Source organism: Amblyomma maculatum, chromosome 4 (genome assembly GCF_055883805.1).
Source record: "Amblyomma maculatum isolate TAMU_Amacu chromosome 4, ASM5588380v1, whole genome shotgun sequence".
NCBI lineage: Eukaryota > Metazoa > Arthropoda > Arachnida > Ixodida > Ixodidae > Amblyomma > Amblyomma maculatum.
Window position 1 is genome coordinate 162,693,732 of NC_139347.1, and position 16,960 is coordinate 162,710,691.

Consider the following 16,960-nt stretch of genomic DNA (forward strand, 5'->3'; position numbering starts at 1 on the left):
TGACCCTAAGAACATCTGCAAATTGCAAAAAGCCAGTAATCACACTTCTCCTTCTACCGAAATAACAAACAATTATCAAGACTATGCATATATTCGATCATGCTTTACAGTAGGATCCTCCCTCATAGCTATGAGGAGATGAGTCGCACAGTTCGATTTCAGATTGAATTTCATTTTCCTATTTTATGTTGGGAACTCCTAAGCTAAAAGATGGTCACTTGCTGGTCTCATTTGACACTTATCAATGCAATTTTCTAAATCTGAAAACCAAAAAGAAATTGATGAAATGATTTCGTAGATTATTAGAATATACCAGGCCAAGATCCAGAAGCATTATGGTTTTCTGAGCGACCGTGTTTGCAAACGAGGCGGGGACACCCAAATGGCCATTCAGAGTAGTCTCTGGTGCTTCAGTGCCGAAATTGAAGCACGTCTCGAAACGATTTGCGCTATATTGCATACTGGGTCGGTGTGCCGAAACGTCGCCTCCTTACCGCAGTGTTGTCCAGGCAGAACTAGGAATCTTTTCAATCGTGCTGGCAAAAATACGCACATAATTTCATATCACCATTATGCCGTAACCGTTCTTTGTGCACCGATGAGGGTGATTCCATACCAATTCGCTTCTCATTTAGCATCCAAACACCTAGCCAAGCTGGTGGCTAGATTCTGAAACTTCTAGAAAGGTGTCTTTAAAGGCGCTGTCCCATCTATATTAATAAACGGGTATCCGGTGACATAAAATTAGCATTGCTCATTAATAAATGAAGTACAGTCATTCACCTTATATTGCCGCTGGTGTTATTTTCCTTTATTTTCAAAAGCCTTTATACAACGACTTCAGAAATAGTTTTTTCCTAACTTTTCATGCCTAAATCATAATTAGTTTTATTGCATTGCCTAAACAACTTTCTCACCAACCATCAGCAGTTTGACATTGTTAATAAATGCTTGCCTTTTCTTGCATCTTTTATAGCTTGTGCACACCAGGGCGCTGCAATACGTAACTTTTACATCCTCATTTATACGAGTGATATGCCAGCGAACGTCCGTTAATGGGCTCATGTTTCTTGACGCAAGCACTGTGTTTCCCCCCATAACACAGTAATGACTCTTAACCCCTTCAATTGGACAGTGAGTGCGTTAACACAGCCGTGTTAACTGATTTATATATTTAAACTCCATGAAAACACAACTACTTTTCAACGATGTAAATCCCAACAGTTTTGAAAATGCACCTTCAGCTTGCAAATCACCGTTGCTAAACATATGCTGCCAGATGCATAGGTAATAATTTATTGGACCATCGAAAGTGGTTCCTTTAGTCATTCAGTTATAGGTTATTTTCAAATAATCGGGGGACTTATACCACACTCATTAAAGGTACTAACTTTTTAAACATGCTTTTAATAAAGAATTGGAATTGAACGGCGGCGCAACACGGAAACGGACACAGACAAGTGTTGCGCCGCCGTTCAATTCCATCATGCACCAACTCGCCCCCCAGGCCGTTATTCTGCTTTTAATAAACTTTGGTACTGGATACCTATGTGGCACTCTTACAGATGTAAATTTTCTAATATTCTGGAAGCGACAGAAAACTGCGTGGCAAATGTAACTAATTAGCCAATCCCTGTGGTGCAGGTACTTCCCTTATAAAGGTAGCACAGTGCTGTAACATAGCAAAATTATCTATTCTTGATAGGTGTTATCATCATCACATTTTAAAACAATACGATCCACGAAATGCCGTTATCACACCCCTGGCAGAACACTTGCGCATCTCATCATTTTCGGTTCGCACTAAAAAAAAATGAAATGACGTGGTGCCCGATACAGTGTCGTACTTTATTCTGAGCCACTATCATTCAAAGTATTTGCTGAAGTAACCAAGTAAACAAATATCCACTCCCTTTATCAAAACAGACAGAATTCGGCATTTCAGATACAAGTACAACATATAATACATCATGTTTAGATAATGTCTCCAAAGTGTGTTTTCTTTTTCAAGTACCGAGGTTTACGTCGCACATTTCTGGCATGCGAAGGCAGTGTGAAAAAAAAATTAACTTCAATAAAAGCAAGCATATAAGAAATGCCTAAACATTTGGCCGACTGCAGCACACAGGTGGTTTCGAGCAAAACCTCCGTCGGCATTATCAATCGAGCGCAGGACAAGAAATAGAGGTTTTAATAGAAGCGTTATTTGCTTCTCAACATAATCTTAGTTGATGTACAGCCTTGAACTTTTTGAAAGGGAATTCGCGAGTGCGTAGCTGATAGCCTCGTACCAAACAAGTGGCGAAGCACGAGAGCGGCGTTGGAAATGAAGTGGAGAGCGGTGCTGTTCGACCTACTGGCCGCACATCGTGCACTACGAGCAACTTTTACATGGGCCGCTAAACCTCGATGCTGTGTTGTGCGGCCGCCAAGTGAGATCACCTCTCGCTTGACGCAAAATCAGGACAACGGCTGATTGCGATGGAAGGAAGCCTTTTTTTTTACGCTTAGTGTATAAAAGGAAACAACAGTGATTCGCCTTTCATAGTAGTCTCTTACAAACAACTCAACAATTCTGATTCATCCATTATCAGGCACACACGCCATACTCCAAAGAAAATTGCTAAAGTTTCTTCAGTAGTAACGAAGCTGGCGCTCTGCGGCCACAGCATTCCGAGACGAGTGATAGCTAATCAGCGAAACGGGCGATTTCAGAGCGACAGGCGGCAGAAGTTAAAGCTGATAAACCCACTCAACACTTGGTCGTATTCGTTACCTTTCATGTTCATTTTATTGCTCCTTTTTTATTTTGAAGCCTCAAATCAATTTGCTTCTTTCTTCGCTATCAGCCGTTGTCAAGATTTTGCACGACATTAGCGGTGAAATCAGTGTGCAGCAGCATGACACTGCGCTGTATTTTAGCTGCCGATGCAAAAGATGCACGAAGTTTCCGGGGTGCGGCCAGCAGACGGAGCAGCACCGCTCCCTCCATTTCATTTCCAACACCGACGTCGCGCATCGCCACTTATTCTGCACGCATCTATCTGCCACGCGCTCACGCGCTCGCTTTCCATAAACACCACGACTGCACAGTAAAACGCTGAAGCAGCATGCTGCTGACCTGCTAGATTCTGCACCAGTAAAATAATGCTTGCAATGTTCACGTCACTTACATGCTTCGCTCTGTGCGTCTGGATGACAGTGCAGGTACTCTGGGCGATCTATACTTACGCCCACGTTGTTAGCCCGGTAGAAGAACTGCAAAAACATTTGTGTTCGACCAATCAAAATTGATTCACGTATTAAAACTATGTCTGTACAAAAAGCGTATAACGCCTGTCCTTCCTAAAAGGACAGAGCACAATATAAAGGCGAAAGCATTTACGCGCTCATAATTTCTGTGACTGTCCATCCATTACACCCATGTGCTGGAAGAAGAAAAAAAAAGAGGAGAACATCTTGGGAGGGGGTAGCTGTCAGCTGACATCGCCGAGCACTAAGTAGACGTAGCGCTTCCTGACATTACGTTTGGCAGGAGCTGCCTACTTAGGCCTCCCCTTTCATATGGGAGAGTGATATCACAATCAGCCTGCCAAAACCTTTGCATTCCCGTTATCCCTACGCCACGCAGGCACGTTCATACGGCTCTCTTAAAGCCGGGCTTAACATGTTAACTGGTAGCTACGCTATCGCGTCGTCGCGAAATTGGGAGTGAAAGCAGAGAGAGAGGTTCCGTAGTGGAGGGCTTCGGACCACGCGTGATTGAGGCTTTCGCCTCATCGCAGTTTAGTGATGCAAAGTGCCCCCTAGAATTCTTTTTTGAAAAGTCATTCTCGCATTCTAAATTTGAAGACAAGCAACCAGACTATGGTGAAAGAGGAAATTGCATTATTTGAGAAGTCTATTTCTGTCAGTGGCTATAGCAAACAACCAACAAATGCTTTGCATTCTAGCTCACTATTTTTTCTATCTCCAGCCGCTGGCTAATGAAACACTCGATTGCGTTGCCATAGCCCTTCCCATAAGTTGGCGCTTTCTAGATGGCCTCTATCTTGCATTGCGTAAGCTAAGCTTGATTGTTTAGTGGTTCAATTCGTTCACTTTGTGCTCGCTTTCGTAACTGATTGCCAGCGGTCTGGCGAATCAGCTTTGGATTCAAGGAGAAGGATGGCGCGTCTTTACCGAAGCGTACCCTGCGTGTTTATCCACCATTCTTTGCAACAGGAAACGGTGTCTACTGTCATTATATGTTACAGATGCGCAGCGTCATATAATCCACTCTGTTAGTGACCATAAACTGCAATAAGAACTCTACTGAGATCGCTATCTAATCGTATGCAGTGAGAAAGCAGTGTCAGAGAAATTGAAGCAGAGGACGATGTCCAGCCCTTGTATATTCAAAAGTATGTCCGCGAAGGTTCCAGGTGATCCCGTAGAATGAATAAGTGGGTGGCCGATAACCAAGAGCGCCTCAAATCTGTAGCGCGATATGTTTGTGAAACCAGCCGGAAATATTGGAATTATGGTAGTCGCAGCTTACATATTTATTAAAACCTATAAAAATAGAAAACAATGCAAATTATGGTGCTGGCCTAGATAGCAGAAGGTGGCATTGTATTTATTTCCTGATTTTTGAAGTATATAAGATATTCGACGCCGTATCGTAGCGAAGCCGTATATACATATAGCGATTGTACCGCGTAAACTGCAGCATTCAGGCACCGCAGTAGCAAATTTTGGAGGACGCACTCTGCATGCATGAACAGGACGCGACGCGGGCTATCTTTGAACGAGCTAGCCGAACCGGCAGGCTACGCCCTAGATTCCAGTGTTGGAGCTGGTGTCGCTCAACAAGGTTTCACAACCCGTCGTCACCTTTGTCCTGCTGGTTAGACCACTAGAGCCTGCCTAAGAAATTCAGCGCAGTGGGTGCCGCACTTTCTTGGCCAACAAGCCACTTAGTTGCCTCGCTGCGCTGCGCTTCTTCGGCGATGGCCACCACCTTGCCGCCGCAGTGCTACACCTCCTTGCTCGCTCAATGCGGCGAGTGCTAGTGCCGCCATACCTTCGGTAAACTGTCATATCTGCGTGTCCTGCGTGCAGCTACACTTCACTGGGCACCACTAGAAGCACATTTCTACTAGAGGCACATCTTTACAAATCAGTCACCCACTGCCACCTTTTTATTAGCCTTTGACATATGGTGCGACAGCCTCGAAAACATCATCCAACCCGCCATCAATAAGCGTCCAGCCATCTCACCAGGCAACTGAGGTCTGCTAAAGGCATGTTTTGATTTTTCGCATACAATGGTGACAAAAACATCGCTGAGATCTTCCATGACGGATTCCTTGGAAAATTGGATCTTTGGCGTCGCGCTAGAAACTGCTGTGCCTACGCAGCAGTTTTTCTGCTGTGAGTTTTGCATTTTCTATTTGCTGTCAACATCGATGCTGCGGCGAACGAGCGAATAGAAATGACGGGGAGACGCAAAAGGCTTCAGGTGACCAAATCCATCGCAATTGTTGCCTTGCAAATCTTAATCCTGAAAGTCTTGGCCCAAAGTTTCTACAAGGCTGCGATTTTTTATTGAAAGACCCGGTAAGGAATCCATTCCAAGAAGACCGGTAGGACACCCATGAACCGAATGATGGCTAATTAGTACAGCAATAGTCGAATATTACATGATCATTTGAGCAGACGCTTGCACAGCGTGGAAATAGTTTTCGATCAAATATTTAGAGGTTGTTGTGGCATGAAAGCGTGTGGTCAACCACGCCGCAGACAGCAAGTTCCGTGACGTCATCGCAAGCGATAACGTGGTGCCTGTCTCCCGCTGCGTCACCATCAGAGCATATATAAACGACCCTCGTAAAATAAAGCCCGTTCATTTTTCTTGCGTTACCAAAATGGTTTAATCGAAACGCAAATAAGAGTGGCGACGAGTCTTAGTCAGTAGGGCAGTGCCCTTAAATAGCGGTTACTGAAACCGGACAGCAAAGGCGATCCGATGGCGCTGGGCAAGTGCCTGCCTTCTCCGAGGAGGAAAGGGGCTGGTCGGCCTACAGGGGGCGCTTGGAAGCGTATGTAATGGTATCCATCCGGAAGTTGATGCAGGCGCAATCACTGTTCCTGAAGCTGTGGGGTTTAGAGATAACAGTGGCCCGGTGAAAAAACCGGCGGTGGAAACCAGTAAGAAACGACTGGAAGATTGGTGGCTTAAAAGCAGAGAAGTGACATAATGTTAGTAATGTAGAAACAAAAAATTTAGGAAATATAATGATGGTTTAGTTAACCAATCTAAATCAATAATTCAGATATAGGGAGAAAAATGACCATGATAGCTACTGCTACCACACCGTTTCAAAGGGGACGCTCCTATATTCCATCCATTCATCCATGAAGCACTAGAGATCACGGATATGGCAAAGGAACGAGCTCTTCTTGTCGCTGCTGTATCGAACAGCGCTGTCAAGGTTCTCCATGGAAGGTGCCATCCCAAGTGCGTCCACGAACAATACAGGGATGACATCGAGCATCTACAGAGCTATTATGAGCCGCAAGTCAACGAAACAGCGGCCATTTACTGGTTTTTCACGCACACACAAGCAGAATGTGAGAGTAGTCGAGATTTCCTAGCCGCACTTCGCCGCTTGGTCAAAGACTAATTTTGGAGCGATGCTCTCGCGATTGCATAGCATGCGGTGGTTGGGACGAAGTCAGACGTCACCGGTTGACCCGCAGCCCGCTGTCGTTAAAGGAAGCAGAAGACCGTTATTTCTGCTTAGGCCACTGCGGAAAAACGAGTAGCACATGTGGAGACTACCCTCCCTCTAGTCAGATACAAACAATTTCGTCCGATCGGCTCACCCACGTCCGATGTCTAGAAAATCAACCTGAGTTCCTGACGTGCACCTGATGTGGCGCTTCCATGCACCAAGAAGGTGATTGCCGCCATCTCAGAGCAGTGTGTCATCTGTGCCGGAAACGCGGCCAACACGAGTGTGTAGAACATTGGACGAAGCTGCTAGGGTAGCCGGGCAGCATGCCTACTTTCTAAATGTCAGGAAGATAGTCCTGAAAACTGCGAATTTTTGCGCACACCGATAGCGCATCAAGCAACAAACAGTGTTCACGTGAAGCGTATTTTTCTGCGAATAAGTTGGAACGGAGTTCCGCTCACTATGCTGGTAGACACGGGGTCACCACTGAATGTAATTGCGAGGTAAGTGTTCGAAGAACACCAGAATAAGTTGCCACGGCTGCAGACAACAAAAATGCAGCTATCGTGTTTCATGGATACACTTCCTCTCGCTGGGAATTTGCAACTCACTGCGAGTTTGGGGAGCGCGACTGTACACTCAGAGCGGGTTGTTGTTGATTGTCCATGACTGACGCTTTGAGGCCGCGACACTTTCCGAAGCTTCAATACGGCTGGCGTGCCAGTAACCACTGACAACACTGTGGCGTGCGCATGATTCTCAGACAGAAGGCTGGAAACCCTACTTTCAAGGCACAACGATGTTTTCGCTCCGGAGACTTGGATCACTCAAAGGGCCACCAGTCCACCCGTCCGTCAGAGAAGATGGAAAGCTCGGGGTTTGCAAAGCTCGGACGGCGCTATACGCGCTCAAGTAAATCTCGGAACTAAATAGAATAGTCCATGAAGGGGATATTATTTTCAGTGGCGTCTTCGGAATGGGCAACACTCATCGTGCTTGTAGTAAATAAAGATGGGCGGCTACGGTTGTGCGGCTACTTCTTCTCATGGTGAATTCCGCAACCCTGATGGCGCAATATCTGTTGCCACGGGTTGATGATATATTTGCGAATGTCAAAGGAGAAGTCTTCAGCACGTTAGACTTTCATAATGCTTACAATGAGCTGCCCTTGGAAAAAGATTCGAAGAAGCCGGCTGTTCTGAACACACACAAGGGCCTATACTGCTTCATCAGACTACCCTTGGGGATGGTATCAGAGCCGGCAATCTTCCAGATACGCATGGAAGCCGTGCTTAGCGCTATTCAGGGTGGAAGTCTATCTGGACGACATTATTGCGGCGGAAAAGGCGAATGACTCACGGTCAGGAGCAAGTGCTGCAACGTCTGCGAGAACACAGCCTGCGTCTAAAACCTGAGTAATAATGCAAGTTCAGACAAGATCAAGTTACGTTCCTTGGCCACTGCATAGATAGCAACGGCTTACGGCCTGAAATATACTATAGCAGCACTGCTCGACGCCGCACGACCCACCACGGTGAGTGAGTTGAAAGCTTTTCGGGCCTTTTTAATTACTACGGCAAGTTCTTTCCACACGTGTCAACCCTACTGGCACCTTTATACGCGTTGTTGGCGAAATGAGTGAAGTGGTTCTGGGGCAAGCAGCAGCAGATGGCTTTCCATGAAGCTAAAAAGACAGTAAAGGACGCACAACTTCAGGGGCAGTTCGATCCAAACAAGCCCCTTTGCTTAGAATGTGACGCATCTGCAGTGGGTTTGGGATCCGCATTGTCGCATCGGGCAGGCGGCGTGGATTACCACATAAGATTCTGATCAAGAACACTAACAAAAGCTGAGAACAACTATTCCCAGCTAGAAAAGAAGGCTGTGGCTCTCGTGTTCTGCGTAACCCGGTTTAGAGGCTACCTTTATGAAAACCACTTCGAGCTGGTAACAGGTCACATACCATTGAAGCGACTGTTCAGCCCTGACAAGGTGATTCCGATGGTGGCCGCAGCCCGTATTCAGCGTTGGGCCCTTGCTCATAGAAGGATATCGGTACAGCCTGTCATACCGTAACGGGTCCGAAAACGTGAACGCCGATGCTTTCAGCCGTCTTCCTCTCCCAATTTTACGGGAGAAGACTAACGAAGACTCGCCTGAGTATATATTGCATACTGAAGCTTTGAAAGAGTTGGCGACCCTAACCATCCGTGACCCTCTGTTACAGGAAGAGCGGAAATGAATCCTGCATGGCTGGCCGACCTATCTGGCAGAGACAAAGGGGTGGTTCCGGCCGTTCTTTCAAAGGAAAACTTAGTTCACTGTTAGTCATGACCTCATTTACTGGGGGCATGGAATATTCTTACCGTCAGAGGCCGCTGAAGGTCTCTTGAGGCTCCTCTATGAAACACACCCGGAATGGCTGCGATGAAAAACCTTGCGCGAGCCATTTTCTTCTACCCAGGGCTGGATGCTGATATCGAGAGGGTATTGCGCGAATGTAATTCATGTGCACAAGCCAGTGCGATGCCTCCAGCACAAGTACCGGAACCGTATCCAGAAACAGCCCGGAAGTGGTCTCGAGCGCTCATTGACTTCGCAGGCCCCATCAAAAGACACATGCTGGTAGTGGTGGTAGATGCCGAGACCAAGTAGCTACAAGCCGTTCCGCTTAGAAGCACGACATCTGAGTCCACCGCGGAAGCGTTAAGAGCTTTATTTGCCAGGCTCGGACTTCCCCATATACTGGTTTCAGATAATGGGCCACTATTTGTCTTTGCAGTGTTCTAGACCTTCGTAAAAATGAACGGGATCAGCCATCTGACGACTGCGCCTTACTATCCGCAGTCGAAAGGTGTGGCCGAACGGGCTGTGCGCCCGATCAAGGAAGATTTTGCGAAAGCTCAGGGGGGCAGCCTTGTCAATAAATATAATAATATGAGCTGTTTTTATTCCGCTACCGACGGACGCCTAATGAGGGTGGAAAGTCTCCATCTGAGCAGCTGTTGGGTTACCGGCTCCGGACCAGTTGACTCTTGCCTTCCGAGTGCAACCGGTTACTGCAATTTGAAACACGTGGGTCTACAATGCCTTTCTTTTCAGGACAGCTAGTGTGGCTCAGAAGTTTTCACCGCCGGCACAGGTGGTTGCCTGGAGTGGTCGTAAGCACACAGGTGACTCGAATGGCGACTGTGTATTCGCCGAACGGCGAGCAGCGTCGTCATGCGGATCAACTGCGACCGCACAAACCCAAGGGCTCCGATACGAAGCCGCTAGCTTGCGCCTCAGCACCCAACACCCCTAACCTAACCTCGCCCGAGCCAGATAACATTTCAAACCCCGCTTCGGTGGAGCCTCCTCCCAACGAGCCCCCGCCGCTTCGTCGGTCTACCAGGCAACGACGTCCACCTGAAAGACTCAATTTATAAAAGGGGGTGATGTGCAGCGCCATGCAAGCGTGTGGTCAACCGCCCGCAGACAGAAAGTGCCATGACGTCATCGCAAGCGATAACATGGTGCTGTCTCCCACTGCGTCCCCATCAGAGCATATACAAACGACGTGCGTGAAATCAAGATCGATCATTTTCCTTGTGTTACTGACATGATTTAATCGAAACACAACAGAGGCAATGTTTTTAAAAGGCCTGAAACTATAGCAGAGTTCTAATTACTTGAGCAATACTTGCTGTTGGGCTAGTGTGCTTTGCTTCTATGCTTGCAGCAGTCATTGCATAAAAACCAAAGCAAAAGAACAAGGAAGCATGGCGCTCAGTTCTGCCGTCCTTATTACTCTCGCGCTTCGTTTTTTTGGGTCGAGTCCTGTAAGATTTAATTATTGTTGGCCTCAGAACCCCCAATTTACCAACTTTGTCAGATACAATAATTTTGCGTTCATCTGGATGCCAATAATTTCAAATGCAGAAACAAATTTATTTATCTCGTTGATGATAGCTTCGCTATATACGAATGAAACTCACCCTTGCTCCAGCATTCCAGTTTCCGACCCTTACGCTGACCTTCGCCCACCTGCCTTGCAGCGTGCTTCCGGATATTGATGCCAAGTTAACCGGGGCCACGCTTACTGTCTCATTGGTCGCTCTTGGTAGCACACCGAAGCGGAGAACTGCGAGTCCTGAAAGTAAAATGCATGGAATATTTTTTTCTGCACTCTCACCACCTTTGACTTTAGTTATATACAGTTTCCATATTTCATTCGCTATACTTGATGTTCACAGTTCCAGTAAGAGACCGATAAAAGCAAGCTTCCACTACTCGTTTTTTCCCGCTGCACATACTGCGCATATCTGTAACGAACCCACATTTACATTAAACAAGTTAACATGCCAAATAACTATTTGCAATAGTTACTTTCGAAACCTTACTACAACCATTGTTAACCGCCGTTCAAGCTCACATCTCGTATGTAACGTCCCAACTGGGGGCTCCTGAATTTCTGTAAAAAAATAAATAATGATCTGCACCAAATCCTGTGTGCAGGTAAACGTCTGCTTCTCATTGCACTGGACATTCCTGGTACTTGGTTAAATTAGTCGTAACAACGGCGGCCGCACAGACGTACTGCATTGTTTAAACCCAAAATTTGTTGGCAGTGGAAAGTACTGCCCTTCTTTAATAAGAGCATATCCAGCCAACTACCAAAGTTGGATTGGTCATTGCATCTTCTGCGCTGAAAGCGTTTTAGTGCGTTAAGGAATCGCTAAATTGATAAAAGGGCGTCTTCTTGAGAATCAGCGTGTCAGTGTCAGCACGCGCAAGATGCTCGCTCTGACCCTGCCCGCACGATTGTGGTGTTCTACTTGGAAGAAAGCCTTGCCGGTAAAACCTAGAAACTTCCATATGTCTCCTTCAATGTAGCAAAATGCGCCGCTAAAGATTCTTTAATATTAACGCGCTAATGTCGACTGTTAGGCGCTGCTGTGTTGCAAGACGCGGGAGATGACAAAGAAAGCGAGGGCAAGGGCGTGACCACACTTCCTGCCGTGGTAGTGAGCCTCTTCTGATAGGTTGTTCGTATTATTGTGAAGCAGCCTGTGATATGATGCGCAGGTATGCAGTGCATCCTGAAGAAGCTGCCACTACTTGTTTTAAGGGCTACACACAGTGCGCATAATATCTGTAACGAAGCTAATTTACAGTAAATAATTTATTGTGCCACATAACTGGTTGCAATTCTTACATTCGAAATAATTTACTGCCGAGAAAATTAAATATCCTCGCATTGATTAATTTCAAAACAAACCTCCTGCAGACAGTATATGTAAATCTATCCAGGAAACATTAGGGAACATGGAACATTAAGTTTGCACCAAAGTCATAAGCACACAGCAGATGGAACAAGTCCCTGAGAATTTGGACATGACTTTATTGGAGGGGTTGCCTCCGAGCAGCAGAATGTTGAGCCAAGCAGACGACACTCGTTCAAGCAACATGATTACGCCACCACGTTCGCTCCCTCCCCAGGTTCCTGCTTTGCTTCAGCTCGGCGCTGCGCAGCGGACAGTGGACGGTCACGCAGTACCGTTAAAGCATTGACCAGGTATACATCAATAAGGTCTGTGTTTATCCTCCTAAAGGTATAAAGATTCGCAAAAGCGCATGTACTGTTCGCACATAAAATAAACACTGAGGTTTTGGTGTCGAAAGGTTGCCAGTGTAACCTAGACCAATCATTCATTCTTTCAGGTTGGACACATAGAGAGCTTATCGACAAGCCTTTTTTTGAGGAAGTGCTCTGATGTGAATATACTTCTGAAAAATCTCTAGATTTTCCACTGCATTTTTCCATGAAAACATTGATGAAAAATGAGAAGAATCAGCGCAAAGTATCAGTGGCGATTTTTACGCTACCTATGACCATAACATTAATATAGAATACGATCAATTTATCAGCAAGCTGGAATCCGCGGTAAAGGAGAGTTCAGTAAAATTTGGGAAGAAAAAGTATGAAAAGCCAGTTTGCCCCTGGATAACAAGTAAAATTATAGAGGTTCTTAAAGAAAAGACGAATGGTATCATAAATTGCTACATAAAAAAGGCGATGAATATTACCTAAAACAGTTTAAGCGATTGCGGAACATGTCAGTAGGACTACTGAGGCAGAGTAAATGAGAATACTTCTCCTCACTTCTTGGACAAGCTGCGGGTAATACAAAAAGGATGTTGGACATTGTACATATCGTTAACAAGGCTCATTTTGGCCAGCAGGTATCACCTGAAGTGGTGAATAAGGAAATAGTGAATGAATCAATGATTACTTTATTAACATTGGTCCCCACCTTGCTGCACAACTTCCACAGTCTCAGGTAGTTTTAGAATCCCTGACCCCGGTCCCGAACAGTTTCGTGATAGATATTAAAGATTACTGTGAAATCCTTTCAGTTCTGGAAACCCTGGTGTAGTGTGGCAATCTTCATCGTTATAGCCACTAACATGCGTCGCGTGCTGGCGCTCTCGAGAACGAAGAAGTTGGTCGTTGTCTTCGTGATTCGCTACGCCTGACGCCCCGCTACGAGTTTTTCCGAGCAGCTGGATCCATCTGCGTCGACTGAATAAACACACCCCTACAATTGGCGGAGGTGCTTGGTGCGTTCCCGTCCACCATGGAATTAAGAAGCCGCACATTGCCCTCTGCTTCCAGCATGCCGGCCGATATTGCCTCGACATTGCCGCCCCTCCCAACCACCGTGCTGTATTCTGGAGCTCTACGGCAGCGTGATCCGTGCCTCTTCAGTGGCACAGCCGACCAAGATGTCGACGATTGGTTGTCGGCGTATGAGCGCGTCAGTAGGTACAACAGATGGGACGATACTATCAAGCTAATAACGTATTCTTTCATCTGAGTGACGTGGCGAACCTCTGGTTTCGAAACCATGAGGTAGACCTGTCATCTTGGTGTGCATTTAAAAAGAATTTTGCGGAAGTGTTCGGCCGCCCTGCGGATCGCAAGCTCCGTGCACAACAACGCTTGCGTGAGCGCACTCAGCATGCCGAAGAGTCGTTCACCAGTTATATAGAAGACATCGTTGACCTGTGCAAGCGTGTCGATCCACTAATGTCCGAAGCGGATAAGATCGAAAACACCATGAAAGGCATCTCTTACGACGCGTGCCAGATGTTATGGGTGAAAAATCCTGCCATGGTCAGTGACGTTACCAAACTTTGCCAGAGCTACGACGTGCTTCGTAAGAAGCGCGCTTCTACCCGACGGTCCAGTGTAGAGACGACACCATCTCTGCCCTAGCTCTGGGCGGTTCTACTCCATCAGAGGACAGCCCTTTGATTCAACAAATCAAAGCCTTCGTTCGAGAAGAGGTCGCCCGCCGGCTACCACTGGTCCCTCAGTTACAAGATACTGGCCGCCTTGTTCCTGACATGGCTCCGTCTTTGTCCCCTACCATACGGCGTGCCGTGCAAGACCACATCGCTGATGTCGTTCCGCCCAGTTCCGTGCTCCCGACTAGCCCAGTGCTGCTCACCAGCCCCGTGCCAGCGCAAGTAAGGACACCACTAACGTACGCCCAAGTTGCGGCCAGGCCGCTAATGCCATCAGGACCTCTTTCCTACCAGGCCGCTCCTTCCAACCTTCCTTCGCCTTTGGCTGGGTCTGCATTCAATGTCCCTATTCCAAGGGTACGCCAACGCCCTACGAATCCTTGGCGTACCGCGGACATCCAGCCAATCTGCTACTCTTGTGGGCTGCCGGGTCATGTCGCACGCCTTTGCCTCCAACGCCTTCCACCTACTCGCCCTAACCTCTGGAGATACTCCTACGATACTGACCAGCCCTCGCCGAAAACTCCGCCCGGTTCCGATTTTATATCTCGCGACAATCAAACATATACCACTCGCCGATCATTTTCCCCTCGTCGCCGTTCGCCATCTCCGCTTCTACGTCGTTCTACCGGCACTGTTGAGGGAAACTAGCAGTCGCAGTTCCCGGGGAAAGAACTGCGCTTGGTTCGAACTCTTCAAGTCCTCCGTGTTCTCCCGTAAACGTAATACAAGTGTTTGTTGACGGCGTCGCAATACTCACTCTTGTCGACACGGGCGCTGCCGTATCCGTCATCAGTGAAGCTCTTTGCCGTCGTGTTCGCAAGGTGATCACCGCGCTTTTCGACGTTTCTCTTCACACCGCCTCATCACAGCGCATTCATCCCTTAGTGGCGTGCACAGCCCGTGTTCTCATCGAAGACGTCTTATACACCATTGAGTTTATTGTACTGTCTCCCTGCTCACACGACATCATCATGGGCTACTATTTCCTTTCCATTCATCGTGCCGTTATTGACTGCGCCCGCGCGGAGGTTTCCTTTTTACCTCTGTGATACCGTCTTGTGTGACGTTCCTACCCGGTCTGCAAATCTCCTTGTCGCCAATGACAGACATTCCTCCATTTTTTGCTGCCCTCGTTCCACTCTCCTGTGAAATCGTTACAACTTCGACTGTCTTCTTCACACCTTCCGACGCCGCTTCACGCCATCCCTGCCTTCTGCTCTCATTTGCTGTTCTCAAGTTCGAAGATGGCCTTAGTGCAATGTACGCCTCAAATCTATTTTCGTGCCCGTCCGTCCTGCCACGCGGCGAGTGTCTCGGTCGTATTGAGGAACTTGATCCTGCACTTTTAATACTCTTTCTGCCACGCCTACTTCATTAGACGTTAATGTTCTCAGCTCTTGCGATATAGTAACCGCTTTGACACCACCCGATGTTCTTCAACACGCCATTGATGCAGGTCTTCCACCCGCACAACGTGATCAACTCGCTGCTCTTCTACAGAACTTCACTTCTGCCTTTGACCTTCCTCATACTGTGTTGGGTCGCACGTCTGTCGTTACGCACACACTGAACTCTGGTACAAACGCACCTTTACGACAGCGTCCTTATCGCGTGTCGGCCTCCGAGCGCCAACTCATTGCTGATAACGTGGACGACATGCTTCGCTGGGGCGTCATACAGCCATCTAACAGTCCATGGGCTTCTCCGGTTGTTTTAGTTACCAAGAAAGATGGTTCCATCCGGTTTTGCGTCGATTACCGTAGGCTAAACAAAATCACGCGCAAAGATGTTTATCCTCTGCTGCGAAACGACGACGCCTTGGACTGTTTACAGGGAGCCTAGTATTTCTCATCTTTGGATTTGCGCTCCGGCTACTGGCAGGTACCGATGGCTGATGATGACCGCTCGAAAACTGCCTTTATAAAACCGGACGGCTTATGCGAGTTCAACGTTATGCCCTTTGGCCTTTGCAATGCCCCAGATACTTTCGAGCGCCTGATGGACACTGTTCTTCATGGACTCAAGTGGCAGACCTGTCTTTGTTATCTAGATGACATCGTAGCTTTCTCTACCGACTTTTCTTCTCACCTTCTCCGTCTAAAGCATGTCCTCAGTTCTTCCCGAGCAGCTGGATCCATCTGCGTCGACTGAATAAACACACCCCTACACAAGGAGTAATAAGTAAAACAACTAGCCCTGACCTTGTAACTGTCAAAATCATAAACAATAATATAGATGTACTAGGCAACCATTTACAGCACCTGTTTAAGCATTCCCTAGATACAGCGATTTATCCTAGTGCACTTAAGATTGCAAGAGTAATTTGGTCTACAAAGACGGAGATCCTTCAGAACCGTCCAGCTACCGACCCATGCTGAGTGTAATTAATACCATTTTTGAAGAACTCATAGGTACTCATATTAAAAGTTTCCTATCAAAATACATTATATCTTCTCGCCAGCACGGCTTCTGACCCAGAAGATCTACATCAATTGCGACACTCGCACTTACTTAGCTTCTTAACACAGCCCTCTATAATAACAAGGTTGCCGTTGTTGTGTACCTCGATGTGCGCAAAGCTTTTAATACAGTAAATTACCAACTTCTCAGTAAGCTAGAGAGTTATGGTTTCAGAGGGAATATACTTCAGTTTTTTAAGAGTTACCTAACCGATCGAAGATGATGTGTAGTAATCAATGAGCATATGTTTACTACTAAACAGGTACTTAATGGTGTGCCCCAGGGGCCGGTTCTTTGGCCGATATCTTTTTCCTTGCACGTGAACGACTTTCCTAAACTCTTGTGCGACTCCGAGCTCCTAATGTATGCGGACGATACTGTCCAATCTTTTTCAGAGATACATTACACGTGTTACAAACAAAAATAAAGGAGGAACTTTCAAAAGTACCCACGTGGTTTACAATGAATCAACTTACCCTAAA

At 46.8% G+C, this 16,960-nt stretch overlaps 1 protein-coding gene across 2 annotated transcripts in view; it reads right to left on the minus strand.

The window, feature by feature from the left end:
* Window positions 1-16,960, minus strand: part of LOC146193389 (MAM and LDL-receptor class A domain-containing protein 1-like) — a 301,641-nt gene that overhangs the window by 59,450 nt on the left and 225,231 nt on the right. For both annotated transcript variants that reach the window (XM_084602739.1, XM_084602738.1), the window contains 2 exons: window positions 10,700-10,854; window positions 3,174-3,258 (listed from right to left, as the gene is read on the minus strand). In XM_084602739.1, coding sequence (XP_084458865.1) covers window positions 3,174-3,258; window positions 10,700-10,854 — 240 coding nt within the window. The remainder of the gene's footprint in view (window positions 1-3,173; window positions 3,259-10,699; window positions 10,855-16,960) is intronic.